Below are 15,799 nucleotides of genomic sequence, written 5' to 3'. Positions count from 1 at the left end.
AGCATTTTGTCTTATTGTTTGTTGCCGTCATCCTTTAATCTTTTTAATGTCATCATTGTTGATACCTTAGGTAATGGTCACTCAAAACGGTAAGGTGAATTGAGTAAAAAAAAAATTCTTATTTAACTATTTATATAATTATTTAAAATCAATATTATCTTATACTAAACCTATATTATGTCAAATACTATTACAAATAAGAAGACAATAAAGAACAAGTAAAGAACGCACCGAGATAATAGTTTAGTGTATCAAAAACATCTAATCCACTCACTTAAGATCTCAATCATTCTTGAGGTTTCGCTAACCAATCAACGCCAAGATTTTTCCTTAACTTATCTTAGGAACTACACAAACAAACACTTAAATTTTCATTGGATCTAGGAAATTAAAATAATCCACACAATAATTTAACGATTACAAAGATTGCCCTCACAAAAACACAAGTAAATCACAGAATCAAAATATTATAAGACAATGATAAAATAAATCAATTATACCCTTGGTTGATGGAAATGAAAATGTATCTCTTTTCAGCACTTCAACCTCTGGTTGCCTTGGGCTCGTTGTTGATCGAAAAAAAGTGCACGCAAGCCTTGCAGATCTCGAATGAAACAGTATGGATTTTGAAAACTCTTTTTGATGGCTCTTTGAATATTCAGAATGTAGTTAGTGTGGTTTCAATCCATGCTAAAAATATTTATATATTCTTTAGGACAACTTGTTTTCCTTTTAAATTTTTTTATTCATTAGACTCAAATAGTCGACTAATCAGAACTTTTAGTTAACTATTGATAAATTTTTAGTAAACTAAAATAAATCAATAGTCAACTTATCTAGATCTTTAGTTAACTAATGTTGCAAGAAAGGGAATACTCAGAGATATTCTCTGCTTAGTCGACTAATGCTATATGAATAGTCGACCAATGAATCAAAAATGTTGAAAATGAGTTTTCTCCATTAAATCATATTTGCAAAGAAATTTGAATAAATAACTATACTTTACTTGAATAAAACCATAAAAAAATAAAATTGAGGTTAACGATTTGTATATATTACAAAATTGATATTTTAGTTAATTATCAAAACTTTTAAAATAAATTAAATATAAAAAATTGGCTCAACAATCATGGTTTTGTTGTTTCTCTACTGTTATTTTTTTGTCTTCTCGATATCGTCGTGGTTGTCATTCTATCAATCTTTTAACATGCAATTGCAATTTTGAGCTCTTTGACCAGTTACTAGCGGCTAGCAACCATCCATTTTTCATTTGTATGTATATATATTCTTATTCTTATGTCTTTTTCAAATAGATTGTAAACGTATTATATATATATTTTGTGAATGTATGTATATAGTTATGACCGAGAATGTATATACATGTAACTGTGATTTTATGAATATATGTATATATATATATATATAAAGAAAATGATGATGGAGTGAATAAATTTTCATAAATTGTATTATGTTTGATTTTTTTAAAATTTATTAATTATTTTTAATTATTAAATCATGATTCATAAATAATAAAATTTGTTTTTATGTTCACTAGGAGAGAATTTATATTTATCTTTAATTGAATAGTTATTTTTTATAATTTTTTATTATAAAAAATTATATTTAAAAAAAGACCCTTTCTTTTATTTATGCATTTTTTATGCTCTGGTTTCTATTTAAAAATTGGGTGCATACGGCATACCGGCAGCTTGCTATTGTTCGGAGAGCAAGGACCCCCGGGGATGCTTCAAATACAACGAGGGACAAGCTCTCAAGGCTGCAAAGGAGCTAATTATTTTGCTGGCCTTTTATTGACATGTTCATTATGGATAAACACCATCTGGACTGGATCGTTACCTTAATGAATAGGGATCGAATTGGATCCAAAGCGGGTCTGATCCAAATTTGAACAGTTGCCAGCCTTACTTCAGGCAATTCCACGTTCTTCTAAAATACAACCACTACGTTAACCAATCACAATTTTCCGTCCAACTTAACAAAATAAGAAAGAAATACACGAATTGACTTATACCCAAAAATTATGTCAATCATCCACGGCAAAGGCATCAGCAACAGCTTTGATCCTACTAGGTGGGATCGGCATCCATGACAGATGCGTAGAACAAAAGGTTACAATAGACTGAATGAACAACTCACATGACAATACGTTTAAAACTTTTACTCTACTCTCTCATTTGGTTGCCTGTGCAATCATATTGCTAATTGAACTGGCCTGTTCTTTAGCAGCTTCCACTAAAGAATCCTGCCAACAGAACATAAGCCAATAAGCTCATTCTTCGAGATGCATGCATCGTGAGTATAAAAGAAAGAATTGAGGCTACAGAATCTCATGGTCAAATACCTGTGCGGCTATCAGACGTGCAACTGTTTTCTTGCTAGACTCCTGAAGTTCACCAGCAATTAAGAGCTCATCCAAGATGTAATAAGCCTGCCAAGTTTTCTATTAGGAATTTCTCAAAATTTTCCGGGAGGGGGTTTGTGCAAACAATATACAAGCCATGAACCAGTAACACCAAGAATTGTGTGATCAACACACCAATCATCAAACGTTTCGGCAACTCGACAGCAATCAAGTAACATCATGGCCAGACAAAGTAATGGTAAACTACACTATCAAAATTAGTATTTACATTCCAAATGGTAACTTTACCCTAAAAGGTTTCATTTCCTCCAAATAATTACATCTGACTTGCCAACAGAGGCACAGGTTGAATTATCCAGAAAGAAAATCAACAAGAAAATCAGCGAGGACAAAATGAGATGAGCAGCAACTTATTTCTACCATTCCGATACAAGAAAGTTGTAACATCCATTTTCACATGGGGCGTGATGTTCAACAATAATAATCTCTCTCTCTCTCTCAATTGAAGACTTTCTACGTACCCCCGCCCCCGGCGCGCGCGCACGCAAGCAAGCAACGAACAACTGAAGAAGGTTTATTTGCAAAGCATTTCCTTTTTCTAATCAATTGTTTTACTACTCAGACTAAGAAGATCCTAAAAGATTCTCAGCTTTAAGCAATGCAGTTTTTTATTCCCATATTCCCTGCAACACAGAAGTCTAGAAAACAGATGTTGTGATCAATTAAATGAATCCTTGCACACCAACCATTAAGTCCCACCCATTGTATTATCCAGTTGGAGCTACAAGCAGAATGGAATAAATTTTCTTTTGTTAAACAATGGCCTTACACAAAAACCGAAGAAAAAGATCAAGAATTCAACCATGAAGCAGGCATAAGGAAAGTACCTTATGGAAATTAAAGATCAGATCCAGCTCACAGACCTGATGAAGAAGAAATAGTACCACAGAAATTAATTTATGATACTTGAGAAAAGATTTCCATAACTACTAACTGGTTAATTTACCAAGGAAAACAGGCTTACACTTCCAAAATAGCGGTCAAGAATTTCAACATAATGGTGGATGATTTCAAGGACCTCCAATTCATTGTCATCCTGATCAATGCACATGCAAAAATACAGGCTAGCATATCTGCACATTACATTACCAAATTAACCTGTCTTTATGGAAGTTGAGAGAAAGATTGTCATAACTACTAACTAAAACTTTTAGAAAGACCAACATAACAGTCCCTTTACTCATAGAATCATGGTTGCAAAGCATGAATTTAAGATTGGATGGAAAACCTAAAGATACCTTCTATAAACAACTTTGAAACCCCTCCACTCCACAAAGTTGCAGAGCTTTACGCCTCGTGTGAGAATTAAGCCACTAAGCTCTCTAATGACCTGTGCAAGTTGTACATCCATTACTATATAATTTCAATGAAACATTACTTGGGAAAGCTATAAAATTTATTGTATGGTATATTGCAGATAGAACAGTTCAAATTGAGGATGTTACCTAGAATCAAGGTATGATAGTTAAAGTTAAAATAGAGTAGTGCATCCAGCATTTTATGCAAACTTAAAATCCATATTAAGGCTAAAGGGTAAGTTTTGTTGGCTGACTATAAGATCATCTTTGTTGTATAGCTAGAAATGTTGTTAGTTAAATACCAATATGTGCAAAATATTTGTTTGAAGTAAAATAGAGATGTAACGTTGGATGTATGACTACACAAAACAAGACAAACTTAAAAATGAGATTATTCATGATACGGTTGGAGTGGAGTCTATTGAAGATGTGATGTAGAAGACACGATTAAGATGGTATGGAAACATGAGAAGAAAATCAATAGAAACACATGTGAGAATAGTGGGTGGAATGAAATATGTTTGTAAAAGTAGTGGAAGACTAAAGAAAGCTTGGCAATAATGAATACAACTAATTGAAGAGCTGGGATTCATATAGTTGATTCTATTTAGTGGAAGTAAGGTGATAATGATGCATATTGCCAATGAGAACTCTCGAGTTCTCCAGCTTGCTTCTGGATAAATCTTGACACAGAAACAATATGATCATTACAACAATAATCACAAGCCTTAATCTCACTAGGCGGGGTCCAGAAGCAATGATGCAAGCCTTAATCTCATTGACAATGATGCATGTTGACAATGACAACTCTTGAGTTCTAAATAATGGCCAGCTTGCTCCTGGACAAATCTTGAAACAGAAACAATATGATAGAGACGACAATAATCAGCAGCCCTATAGTCTTACTAGGCGGGGTTGACTACATGAATTCTAAGTATCCAACCATCTCTATCTATGGTCACATCATAAATACAATTTCCAATAGTTGTTATATTCTGCAAATATCTAAAGAGAAAAACTTAATTTCTCAAAATTTAATTGGCAATGATCGTCACCTCCAGGAATCAGAGGTATAACCTTTCAGGTATCAAAGAGTTGCAAAACTTAATTACCTTAGTTCGTTCTTTCTGGGAGTAAGGTGAATACCACTTTGTCAACCTCACCTTTCCTTGTCGGCTAATAAGCAGCACAAAGTGAATCTGAAATACATGTAGAGCACATGCCACTAAACATTATATCATTTTCATGGGCAAAAGATACAAAAGTTATCTTATGACTTTAGCAAATGCATAGTTCTATTAGAAAGCTACAGAACCTATATATCTCATTCATGAGATAATTTTATTTCCAACAAGTAAAAACAATTGTTCAGATAGAAACAACAGGCAGAATTAGTTTTGCCTCAGGGAAAATAACATCAATGAGAATTAAGCTACGTTATACTATTCAACCAAACTATCTCAACTACCTCACTTCTTCAAATAAATATGCAGAGCGATTTATAATCAGTGAAGAATAGCTGACTCCATTCCACTAAGGAATAAATACTTGAAAAGTGACATTTGTAAGTTCATAGAAAGTAGGTTGACACTTCTACTTGCGGAAGAGGCAGCTATTACAATTTTGGTTAACATTAACAAACACAAGTTCATCTCTTATAAGAATACAGCATTTAGAAATGTAAATCCACTATGACAGTCTATCACAATCAAACGTATAAATTTCACTACCACATTCCACTCACAATCCTTCCCAAAGGATGAATGAAACCTTTATCAGTAACAGTTTAAGAAAAAGAAAAAACCAGAAAACCTATCTAAGCCATAGTTTCTCTTTCATACATGAAGACTAAATGGACACTACACTTCATTATCATTAATTTAGTAGAACCGATCAGATTGAGTTAGTTAATGTGTGCGCAATCAAAAGCCAAAATCACTTGCTTCCATCCTCTCCCAACCCTTCCTATGCAGCCGTATGAATCATACTCGTCACAGATCAACAAAGAATGTTGAAGTTGTATGATCCAAAAGCAAATTAAGAAACCAACAACATAAGCACTAACAAAGCTGTTATTCCTCACCTCATGGTCCTTTTGAGATTGTTATAGGTGGCATAAGTTCTACATAATCCCAAAATAACCTCAATCGCTACCTACGCCCTCTCCATTTTTCCAAATATAGAGATGGGGAAAAGGAGCCGGGCAATCATTTGCAGTAGAATATATCGGCAGGCATGGCATTAAGCTTTCGTTGTTAGCCTTGACAAGAGCCGAATGCATATTCAAACGATTAAAGATTGCAGAAAATTCAGAGTTTATACTGATAAAACTCAGAAATGCATAATACAGGCAAAAAGAATGCGTGGATTCGTAGCAAACAACAAGAAACCACCACTTTAAAATCAATTCCAACAAAAAAAGAAACCTAGAAATAAGAAATGAAGATCCGCTCAACAAGCGAAATCGAAATAAACAGTTAGGTTTCAGATCCAACAATCAGAAAAAAAAAAAAAAAAAAAAGAACCTGATCGCATAACTGAAAATCCCTTGCGCAATTCAAAGGAGCTAGAATCTCAGTAAAAGAAACACATAAATATATATACATACATGTCAAGAAAACAAGGAAAATAAATCAAGAAAGAAACGTCAAGAAGATCCAATGAAAATTTCTTTGAATTTTACCATGGTTGAAGATTCGTAGCAGAGATCAGAAGAGTTGGAAGCGTGCCCGAACACCGTTCTCTATCGATTGCTCTTGTCCGATCGACCTCCCTCTCCCTCTTCCTCTCCCTCTCTCGGCTCCAAATAGGCGAGGCAAGCGGGGCGGGTTAGAACTTGGAACAGACTAACCCGAGATTATAATAGGGTCGGTTTTTATCTGTCTCGATAGCGAATGCAGCCTTCCAGTGGTCCGGAATAGCCACGGGCTGAAATTCCAGCATCAGATGTAGGCGATAGGCCTGGGCCTGGGCCTTGGCCCAATAAGCCCTCTCTCTCCCTCTTTTTAATTTTTTTCTTAAAAATATTTCTATTTAAATATTTATTTAGTTAAATAAATTAAGGGCGGTTAGAGGTGAGAAAGGTGGATACATCACTCATCCCTAGAGATTCTGCTGCTTAATCAAATCATGAATGGAGGGATAGTTTTTGCGAAGAATCATGTTAGATGTATATCATTTTTATATATTTTGAATTATATAAAAATTATCATGACTAAAATATCTTGCGTCTTTCCATACACCTCAAGCGCTTCATGAGGAATATTTTTGTCAGTGATACACCTTTGTGTAAGTTTTGACTTACACAAAGATGTATCAATGACAGAAATAATAAATAATAAATTAATTTTAACATTAATTAACTTTATAATTTATATTAATGTGTCACGTTAATTTTGTTGACAAAATTTGATAAAAATAAAAAAATATATCTTACAATTGCAATGGTAAAATTAAGGAATTCATTTGTTAATAAAAATTTATTATTCTGAATGCAAAACTCATAAATCTTATTTTTTAAATATAGATTAAAAAAAATTATTAAACAGGAGTAACAATTCAGGAATTTCGTTTATCAAATAAATAAATAATGTAGCTAAAATAATGAATAATAATAATATAGGTAAGTGATAAAGTGTCTTTTATACACTTATTTTGGTCTATAAACTTAGCATTTATACATTCAATGAGCATAATTTCTATTTGATTTGGTTCTATATATGATTATGTAGATGTAGAGCATGTGTTAAAGTGGACATGGAGCAAAAAGAGTGAATTTGGTGCATTATGGAAGTGAAATAAAGCTTGGAGGCATGGTCGGGTATCAAATTAAAAGAAAGCAAAAGAGTATCGATAGCAAGAAATTGAAAATGATAAAGCAAGAGGCTAAAAAAGAAGGCTAGCGGTCCTATAGCGGAATGCATACCACTGTAGGACCGCTTTAGGAATTGCTTTCTGGAGCTCACGGTCCTACAACGGAATGCATACGGCTGTAGAACTGCTTTAGGAATTAGTTTTTGAAGCTCACGGGTCTGCAACAACAAGCATACCGCGGTAGGACCGTGGTAGGGATCAAAGTTTCGGGAAAAGGCCATTTTAAGCCCGTTTCAATCCAAATAAAAGAGAAATAGACTCCTTTAAGGTACAAGACTTTGATAACCTAAAGAGGACTATATAAAGACTTATTCTTAAGGGATTTGAGAGTTTTTTGGGGGCATGGAAGAGAAGCCGACGAAAGATTGAAGACTTTTGGGTTGTATTTTTATTTTCTTCTTCAATTCTTTGCTATGGATTCCAACTATTTTTTTTTCTTTTGATTGAGAGCATGCATAGCTAAGTGTTTATAGCTAGGGTGAATGATGAAATCTCGACTTCTAATGGTTTTATTTAAAGTTATTTGGTTTGCTATTTTCTTATCTATCCGGGTTGATTGTTTGTTATGTTTATAATGTTGTTTTGATGCTTGATTACCATTGAAACTTATTTGTGATTTGTATTATTTTCGAGAGATTCAATACGGATTAGATATGGTAACAAACAACATAGGGTCCGATAATAGGTAGAGATACCATTATGACCTATGAAATCATTGTGTGATAATCTCCGTGATTGAATGCATGTTTATATGTTCGAATGTTGATTAGAGATAGTTAATCTCATATATATACATAGAACTGAATGACCATCAAGAGAGACTTTTGGTTGTAATTGGATTATCGATTTTCAACCTAAGATAAGGAATAACAACACCTGAGTAATGAATAATTGAATCATAGAAAGCCGACGGTGGATTCACTAACCCTAGTGCCTTAACTTTGAGAGTTTTTGAATCAAAGAAATTGTTTTGTTTGTATCTTTTATTAGTAAACTAGTTTTCATTACAGTTGAAGTCTTTGTTAATGTGTGTGTTAGGTTAATGTTAAATCAATTAGAGTAAATGTCAAAAATTAGTTTTTGTGGGTACGATACTCTATTTATTATTGTATTACTTGTCACGATCCATCCACTTGCGGAATAGAATAGGCCGGACAATAAGGTAGGAAATTGTGGACCGTCACTGCTGACGACATGGGCTGGGCAGGAGTGGCTAGGCGGCACGGGTTGGCTGGTCCAGACGGACGGGAACAGCCAACACAACAACAGCGATGGTCCGTACCAATCAAGCAGTTTGGTCAAAGTGTGGGACACCGCGCCAGAATGTTTGGTTCACGTCCAATTGATCGTTATATTTATATTTATTTAAACCCAAGGAGAGAGAGACCCACTTTAGCACGAGTTTGTAATTTTAACTAGAACTAGAGTATATGTATTTATTGCGGATATTATTATCTGTACAGTTAAAAGGATTTGTGTGTTCATTTAATAAGTAATTCGCAAATTACCGAAGCTCCAAATGCAAACAAATAATTATATAGGTACAATCTTTTTTAATATTTTATAAATTTATAAACTTTAATTTAATAAACATAATTATACATTCATTCCGTGCATACTGCATAATTGATTGACTGTACATCAGATTCATAGGAAAAAGAAATTATCTCTCTCTCTCTCTCTATATATATATTTATATACATTTTATTTTGCCAACTTCGGGCTCTGTTTGTTTTTTAATGAGGAGTTCCGATGCGCGCGCACTATGCCGGTAGGCCACGAGCCACCACTGGTCCCGTCGCTAGAGTTCTCCCCCACAGCCCTGTATAAGCAGTCCAAAATCATAGTCCACTTCAGTCCTCTCTGAGTCTCAGCTTTGGAGTTGGACTTTTCGTCTCTTTCTTCTGTTTACGGATGAATATATATATATATAGAGAGAGAGAGAGAGAGAGAGCTATACCTAATTAGAATCGACGGAGAGATGGATGGTGGCGGCCTGAGCATGGAAAACGAACAGCACCCTTTGCAGCCTCGGCCTTGGAAGATTGTGGCGGTTGCTGCCATAGGCGCCGGCGTTCAGTTCGGCTGGGCGCTGCAGTTCTCTCTCCTCACTCCATACGTCCAGCTTCTCGGAATTTCCCACAAATGGTCGTCCTTCATTTGGCTCTGCGGTCCCATCTCCGGCTTGGTCGTCCAGCCACTCGCCGGCTACTACAGCGACCGCTGCACCTCCCGCTTCGGCCGCCGCCGCCCCTTCATAGCAGCGGCTGCGGCGCTAGTCACTTTTGGAGCAATCCTCATTGGCTTCGCGGCCGACATCGGGCGGCTCGCCGGCGACCAACTCGGCCACACCACCAAGCCCCGGGCAATTTCCATCTTCATCGTCGGGTTCTGGGTACTCGATGTTGCCAACAACATGCTGATGGCGCCCTGCAGAGCCTTCCTTGCAGACCTCTCGGCCGAGGACCAGCGTAAAACTCGTAACGCGAACGCAGCCTACTCGTTCTTCTGCTCCGCAGGCAACGTCCTCGGCTGCGCCGCCGGGTCGTTCTCCCACCTCCACAACCTCTTCCCTTTCGCTTCCACCAAAGCCTGCGATGTCTACTGCGCCAATTTGAAAAGCTGTTTCTTGATATCCGTTACGCTGTTGCTCATTCTAACTACACTTGCTCTTACCACCGTACGTGAAGAAGCAATAGTTATAGAAGGAATTGAGAAGAATGGCAAAACGGCGGCGTTCTTCAAGGAATTATTCAGTGCTTTGAAGGAGTTTCCGAGATCGATGTGGATTCTGTTGCTGGTGGCTTCTGTGAATTCGTTGGGCTGGTTCTCTTTCCTGCTCTACGACACCGATTGGATGGGGCGGGAGGTGTACGGCGGGGCGGTCGGCGGAAAGCTATACGACTCGGGCGTGCAGGCCGGGTCACTGGGGCTGATGCTGAACTCGGCGGTGGCGGGGGCCACGGCGATGGCGGTGGTGCTGGTTGCGCGAGGCGTCAGGGGAGGGAACCGCCTGTGGGGGTGCTCCAACATTTTGCTCGCTGTTTGCATGGCAGGGACGGTGTGGATCACCAAAGTTGCTCAGTCCTATCGGCGGCATGCGGCGGCGAGCAGCGGCGGGTCGACTCCTTCCCCTCCTGCCCCGGGCGTCAAGGCGGCGGCGCTCATCCTCTTCGCCGTGCTGGGCATTCCTCAAGCGGTGAGCTTATTAATTAATCTCTCGATTTCTTTTCCGTGTTCTTGTCAAATACCGAATCACTGAACATCCAATGATGCTTTAATTTGCATGTGTAGGTGAATTCCACCATTCCGTATGCGCTCGCATCAATCTATTCGTGCACGTTCGGCGGCGGACAAGGTAACAAATTAAACTTCGTACTGCAAATTTATTTATAACCAAAATCAAACATTAATTAACTTCAATCTGTCTCAGGTCTGTCTATCGGTGTCCTCAACATATCTCTAGTTATACCACAGGTAATTAATGAAGATCATATATTCATTACTAATTAATATATATATATATATATATGTTTGAATTCATAGCTAGATCCAATTATTTAATCTAATCAGAGATCAGTTTGACTGATTTTAATTAGTTGCTGCTGTCGTTAACGAGTGGGCCATGGGACGAGGTGTTTGGAGGCGGCAACTTACCATCATTTGTGGTGGGAGCCATTGCAGCCGCCGCGAGCGGCTTCTTGGCGCTTACGTTGCTCCCGTCGCCGCCACGCCCTGAGGATCACCAGCTGCTGGCTTGAAGATCCCTGTTGCTGCTTCACACTGAGATATTATTGTTTAGGAGTTAATTATTAGCTAGGACGCTCGGTATTAATTATGCTTGATGTTGCTACCAAATTCTACTGCTTGTATTAAACCTGGGGCATTATTTATGTATATATATAGCAGCACATAAATAACTACGTACTATTCATTAAACTATACACAAAACTCGTTAATTTCCTTATTGATTATGGATCAATTCAATTTTAAGTAGTTAAAATTAGATTAACTACTATTCATGTGTGTGTTAGGATTGAAATTTTTATTTATTTATTTATTTTTTGTTCTTAATTAGAAGAACAAAGGCCTTTTTATATTCAACTCAAGTTATACTCTTTATTAAATTTCACCTTAAATTTATATAATTCCACAATTATAAATAACTAATCAAATTGCATCATATATACGGATAGAAAAACTGTTCAATTCAAATGATAGATTTTTTTTAAACACTTCAACTCTCATATATACAACTTAAATAACACACCTCACTATTATATATATTTATATTCTTCGTTATAATGATATATTTATAGTTCAATATATATGCAAGTATAATAATATCTTACATTCCTATTATATTAACTCATGTGGAGTTAGAAAATTTAGTGTCGTAAAAATATATGTGTGAATAAAAGATGAAATTATGAATTGAGTAGTTGAAATGAAAACGGATGTTTGGAAGGGAAAGGATGGGTGGATGGGTGGATGGATGGATGGATGGAGGCGAGGAGGAGCAACTCTTATTGCGAGTCAATAGCTTGGATACAACACAACTGTCGGAACAGTTGGCAACTGAGGAATAAGAGGGAAAAGGCAAGTGCGATCCAGCAATCTCTGCCTCGTCTCTTTCCGCCTTTCGCTCTGCGCCCACCAGCGGTCGCCGCCCCGTTCTCCTCCCCTGCTTTCAGCCCTCTCACTCCTCCTCTTATAAATTCTTCTTCCCCGCCTCATTCCCATGGCATCCCAAACACAAAAAAAATAAATATTTCAGGCCTTCAATCCCCAATAAGAAGTGTACAGGTCTCTCTGCTTTCCCTGTCTCCCCCATCCCCGGCAGGCCTCATCATTCATTAACAATGAAGCTTCCACTACCTACTCTATGAAACTTGGCCTCGCCCAGAAAATAAAAATAAACGGCCGCGGCCACTGGTGAATTGAGACAAGGGATAGATAGAGACAAAGACAAACAGAAAAGAGAAAAGACAGAAAGTTCCTTTTAAATTTCAATCATGGAGCACGGAACGATCATCACCTCCTCTAACCACGACCCGAGTTCGCCATCCAGTCCCATCGGGAAGCTCATCCTCGTGGCTTCTATCGCCGCCGGTGTCCAATTCGGCTGGGCTCTGCAGCTCTCTCTGTTGACCCCCTATGTACAGCTTCTTGGTGTTCCCCATACCTGGTCCAGCTTCATCTGGCTCTGCGGCCCGCTCTCCGGCTTGCTCGTCCAGCCCACCATTGGGTATTTCAGCGATCGGTGCACCTCCCGGTACGGCCGCCGCCGCCCCTTCATCATCTCCGGGGCCATCCTCGTGGCCTTCTCCGTCTTCCTCATCGGTTTCGCGGCCGATCTGGGGCGAGCGTTGGGCGACTCGCCGAAGAAGAAGACCAAGCCGATGGCCGTCATCTTTTTCGTGATCGGATTCTGGATTCTGGACGTCGCCAACAACACCCTTCAAGGCCCGTGCCGGGCGTTCCTGGCCGATCTATCCGGCAACAGCCACGCCAAGATGAGCGCTTCCAACGCCTTCTTCTCCTTCTTCATGGCCGTTGGAAACGTCCTAGGCTACGCCGCCGGATCCTACTCCCGGCTCTACAAAGTCTTCCCGTTCACGAAAACCGAAGCCTGCGACATCTACTGCGCCAACCTGAAAACCTGCTTCATCTTCTCCATCGTTCTCCTCTCCGTCGTCGTGGCCTTGGCTTGCAGCGTAGTTCCAGAAACGCCATACTCCAGGGAACAAAGCGAGGAAGATAACGATTCCACGCCCTTCTTCAGCCAGCTCCTGACGGCCCTGAAAGGCCTGTCCAAGCCCATGTGGATCCTCTTCATGGTGACCGCCTTGAACTGGGTCGGCTGGTTCCCCTTCGTCTTGTTCGACACCGACTGGGTCGGCCGCGAAATCTACGGCGGAACAACGGACGGTACAGCGGAGCAGAGGGTCCTGTACGACAAAGGTGTGAGCTACGGAACTCTGGGCCTCATGATCTACGCAGTGACGCTCGGGGTCACATCCTTAGCCATTGAGCCCATGGCCAAACTTTTCGGCCATGTCAAGCGAGTCTGGGGCTTTGGCAACGTGATCTTGGCAGTGTGCTTGGCATTGACGTTGCTGGTGAGCCACAAGGCCGCCGATGCCCGGAAAGACGGCCTGAAACCACCGCCCTTCGGCGTCAAGTCTGGCACCCTAGCCATCTTCGGAGTGTTGGGCTTCCCGCAAGCGGTATATAATTCATCATTTAAGATGATACAAAACAATATCCATATATATTGTTTTAAAAGCAAATCTCTTAGTGTTTCTTAATATATCCCTGATGGTCATATATATAATTATATATATATATTTTGATTTTGTGCAGGTGACTTTTAGCATTCCGTTTGCGCTTGCTTCCATATACTCCAACACCTCGGGCGCCGGCCAAGGGCTCTCTCTGGGTCTTTTGAATCTCGCCATTGTGATTCCACAGGTAAATTAAAGAATCCAAAAATGAATCCTCCTCCTCCTCCTCATTAATTTCTTCGAAAAACACTACTTGGATGTGTTTGTTAATGATGATGATGATGTTGGAATTAATGAATATTGATCTTATATCAGATGTTCGTCTCCGTGATAATTGGACCGTTGGATCACGCTTTCGGAGGTGGCAACTTGCCTGGCTTCGTACTGGGAGCCATTGCGTCTGCGCTGAGCGGTGTCTGTGCATTCATACTACTGCCTTCAGCGGCGGGGCCACCGAAGAACTGAAGATCCAAGATTACTGAAGATCCAAGATTATTAACTAACGGCACGTGATAAAAAGATTTTAAAAACATTTTTTTTTTCTTTGTTTTTTCCGCTGTTCTTTTCGCGTGCTCTCTGCCGGATGTACTAGCAAACTCAATGCGTGCGTGCGGGCGTGCGTTCGTTGGTTTCTTTACATTCATCTCAGAATAAATGAATCTTGTTCCCTCCTGTAGGAATAAATGAATTTCAGTAATAAAACCATTTTCTTCTGCTTCCTTTTGGTTTCCCTTCTGTGTTAATTTAAGATTGTTAATATGGTAACATCTTGATATTCATCATCCCATAAATATATATATGAACACATACATATATCGAATATATCTAAATATTTTCACAGTTACCCATGAATGATTAATTAAGTAAATCAATCATATATATTTTATGTAGCAGAAAAATAAATTAAAAAACCATGTTGAGCTTCTTCATCATATATATTTTATGGCGCCGCTTGTATTTATCAATATATATGTATATATATACATTATCTACCTTTTCATTTTGGTAGACTAAGAGTATATATGTCCCCAAAATGATATGATGAGCAGAAAAATTTACATCATCAGCAGCTACAGCTAGCAATTATATATATATATATATATTAAGATATATAGCTAGCTAAAAGGACCCCGATCCCAATATTCATGTGCCCTCTGTGTTACCAAGGGACACAATCAAATGTGCATCTATTTTTATTATGTCACCTTGCCTCGGCTTCATTATTATCATTTGTAACAAACGTCGCATGATATTTATAGTATTATATAGTTGAGTTTTAGAAATATTTATACTGACAGTATAAATTAATGTGTAGAGTATTATTTTTCTCGCATAATTAATATTTGTTTTTGTTATAATTAAATCATTACATATATAGATTATTGAACCCATAAAAAGCAGATGCATTGAGACAAAGATACAACGGTTGACACAAAGATACAACTAAAGGGGTGAGTCATGTACGTGAAAATAAAAAAAAAAGTAATTTTTTTTAAATAAATACTTAGTTTCTAACGTTTGACAATTACATTTTAAAATCTAGTTTCTTACGTAAAATTGAAGTACAAAGAGGTCCGAGTGTATTGATAAAAGTATTTCTAAATTTATTATAATGGTAGAGATTATAAGTTTAACATTTATCAATAATTTATTATCATTATTTTTAATTTCATAAACAAAAGAGATAAAAGAGTATTTTGGAATTTAATATGGTTTGAGTGAGAGACAATAACAAATGAAGGATTGGAGCCTTGAAGGGTATTGTTTCCATCGAGGAAGAATACGCTGCTGTAATTGCGTTGTACGGATGGACTTGCCAGCCACCGTCATTCGACAGCTTGTCACGATGATGAAGAGCTTGTCCAAGCCAATGAAGATATTGATGTTCTTGACGAGTC

General features: G+C 38.2%; 3 protein-coding genes across 3 annotated transcripts; 2 read left to right on the top strand and 1 right to left on the bottom strand.

Annotated features, from left to right (window-relative positions):
• Window positions 1–1,993: 1,993 nt before the first annotated feature.
• Window positions 1,994–6,592, bottom strand: LOC127798709 (AP-1 complex subunit sigma-2). Its single transcript, XM_052332261.1, has 7 exons — window positions 6,425–6,592; window positions 4,854–4,940; window positions 3,682–3,773; window positions 3,408–3,516; window positions 3,271–3,306; window positions 2,363–2,449; window positions 1,994–2,263 (listed from the first exon to the last, which is right to left on the bottom strand). Exons 1-7 carry the CDS (start codon window positions 6,425–6,427, stop codon window positions 2,192–2,194), a joined length of 486 nt encoding a protein of 161 aa, XP_052188221.1. The 5' UTR covers window positions 6,428–6,592; the 3' UTR covers window positions 1,994–2,191.
• A 2,817-nt stretch (window positions 6,593–9,409) lies between these two features.
• Window positions 9,410–11,573, top strand: LOC127798717 (sucrose transport protein-like). The gene is made up of 4 exons (XM_052332271.1): window positions 9,410–10,813; window positions 10,909–10,972; window positions 11,048–11,091; window positions 11,214–11,573. Exons 1-4 carry the CDS (start codon window positions 9,596–9,598, stop codon window positions 11,373–11,375), a joined length of 1,488 nt encoding a protein of 495 aa, XP_052188231.1. The 5' UTR covers window positions 9,410–9,595; the 3' UTR covers window positions 11,376–11,573.
• A 515-nt stretch (window positions 11,574–12,088) lies between these two features.
• LOC127798966 (sucrose transport protein SUC8-like) lies at window positions 12,089–14,612 on the top strand. Its single transcript, XM_052332625.1, has 3 exons — window positions 12,089–13,844; window positions 13,981–14,088; window positions 14,217–14,612. Exons 1-3 carry the CDS (start codon window positions 12,630–12,632, stop codon window positions 14,364–14,366), a joined length of 1,473 nt encoding a protein of 490 aa, XP_052188585.1. The 5' UTR covers window positions 12,089–12,629; the 3' UTR covers window positions 14,367–14,612.
• The last annotated feature ends 1,187 nt before the right edge of the window (window positions 14,613–15,799 follow it).

Source organism: Diospyros lotus, chromosome 4 (assembly GCF_014633365.1).
Source record: "Diospyros lotus cultivar Yz01 chromosome 4, ASM1463336v1, whole genome shotgun sequence".
NCBI classification, from domain to species: Eukaryota; Viridiplantae; Streptophyta; class Magnoliopsida; order Ericales; family Ebenaceae; genus Diospyros; species Diospyros lotus.
The sequence above is the reverse complement of the archived record's forward strand: the minus strand, read 5'-3'. Positions and strand labels throughout refer to the sequence as shown.

Coding starts and splice junctions, on each gene's coding strand:
- LOC127798709 (XM_052332261.1), bottom strand. Junction 3,307..3,407: donor TTGACCGCTATTTTGGAAGT/GTAAGCCTGTTT, acceptor CTTCTTCATCAG/GTCTGTGAGCTGGATCTGAT. Junction 2,450..3,270: donor TGATCTTTAATTTCCATAAG/GTACTTTCCTTA, acceptor AAAACTTGGCAG/GCTTATTACATCTTGGATGA.
- LOC127798717 (XM_052332271.1), top strand. CDS start 9,596: ATGGATGGTGGCGGCCTGAGCATGGAAAACGAACAGCACCCTTTGCAG. Junction 10,814..10,908: donor TGCTGGGCATTCCTCAAGCG/GTGAGCTTATTA, acceptor TTGCATGTGTAG/GTGAATTCCACCATTCCGTA. Junction 11,092..11,213: donor TATCTCTAGTTATACCACAG/GTAATTAATGAA, acceptor GATTTTAATTAG/TTGCTGCTGTCGTTAACGAG.
- LOC127798966 (XM_052332625.1), top strand. CDS start 12,630: ATGGAGCACGGAACGATCATCACCTCCTCTAACCACGACCCGAGTTCG. Junction 13,845..13,980: donor TGTTGGGCTTCCCGCAAGCG/GTATATAATTCA, acceptor GATTTTGTGCAG/GTGACTTTTAGCATTCCGTT. Junction 14,089..14,216: donor TCGCCATTGTGATTCCACAG/GTAAATTAAAGA, acceptor ATCTTATATCAG/ATGTTCGTCTCCGTGATAAT.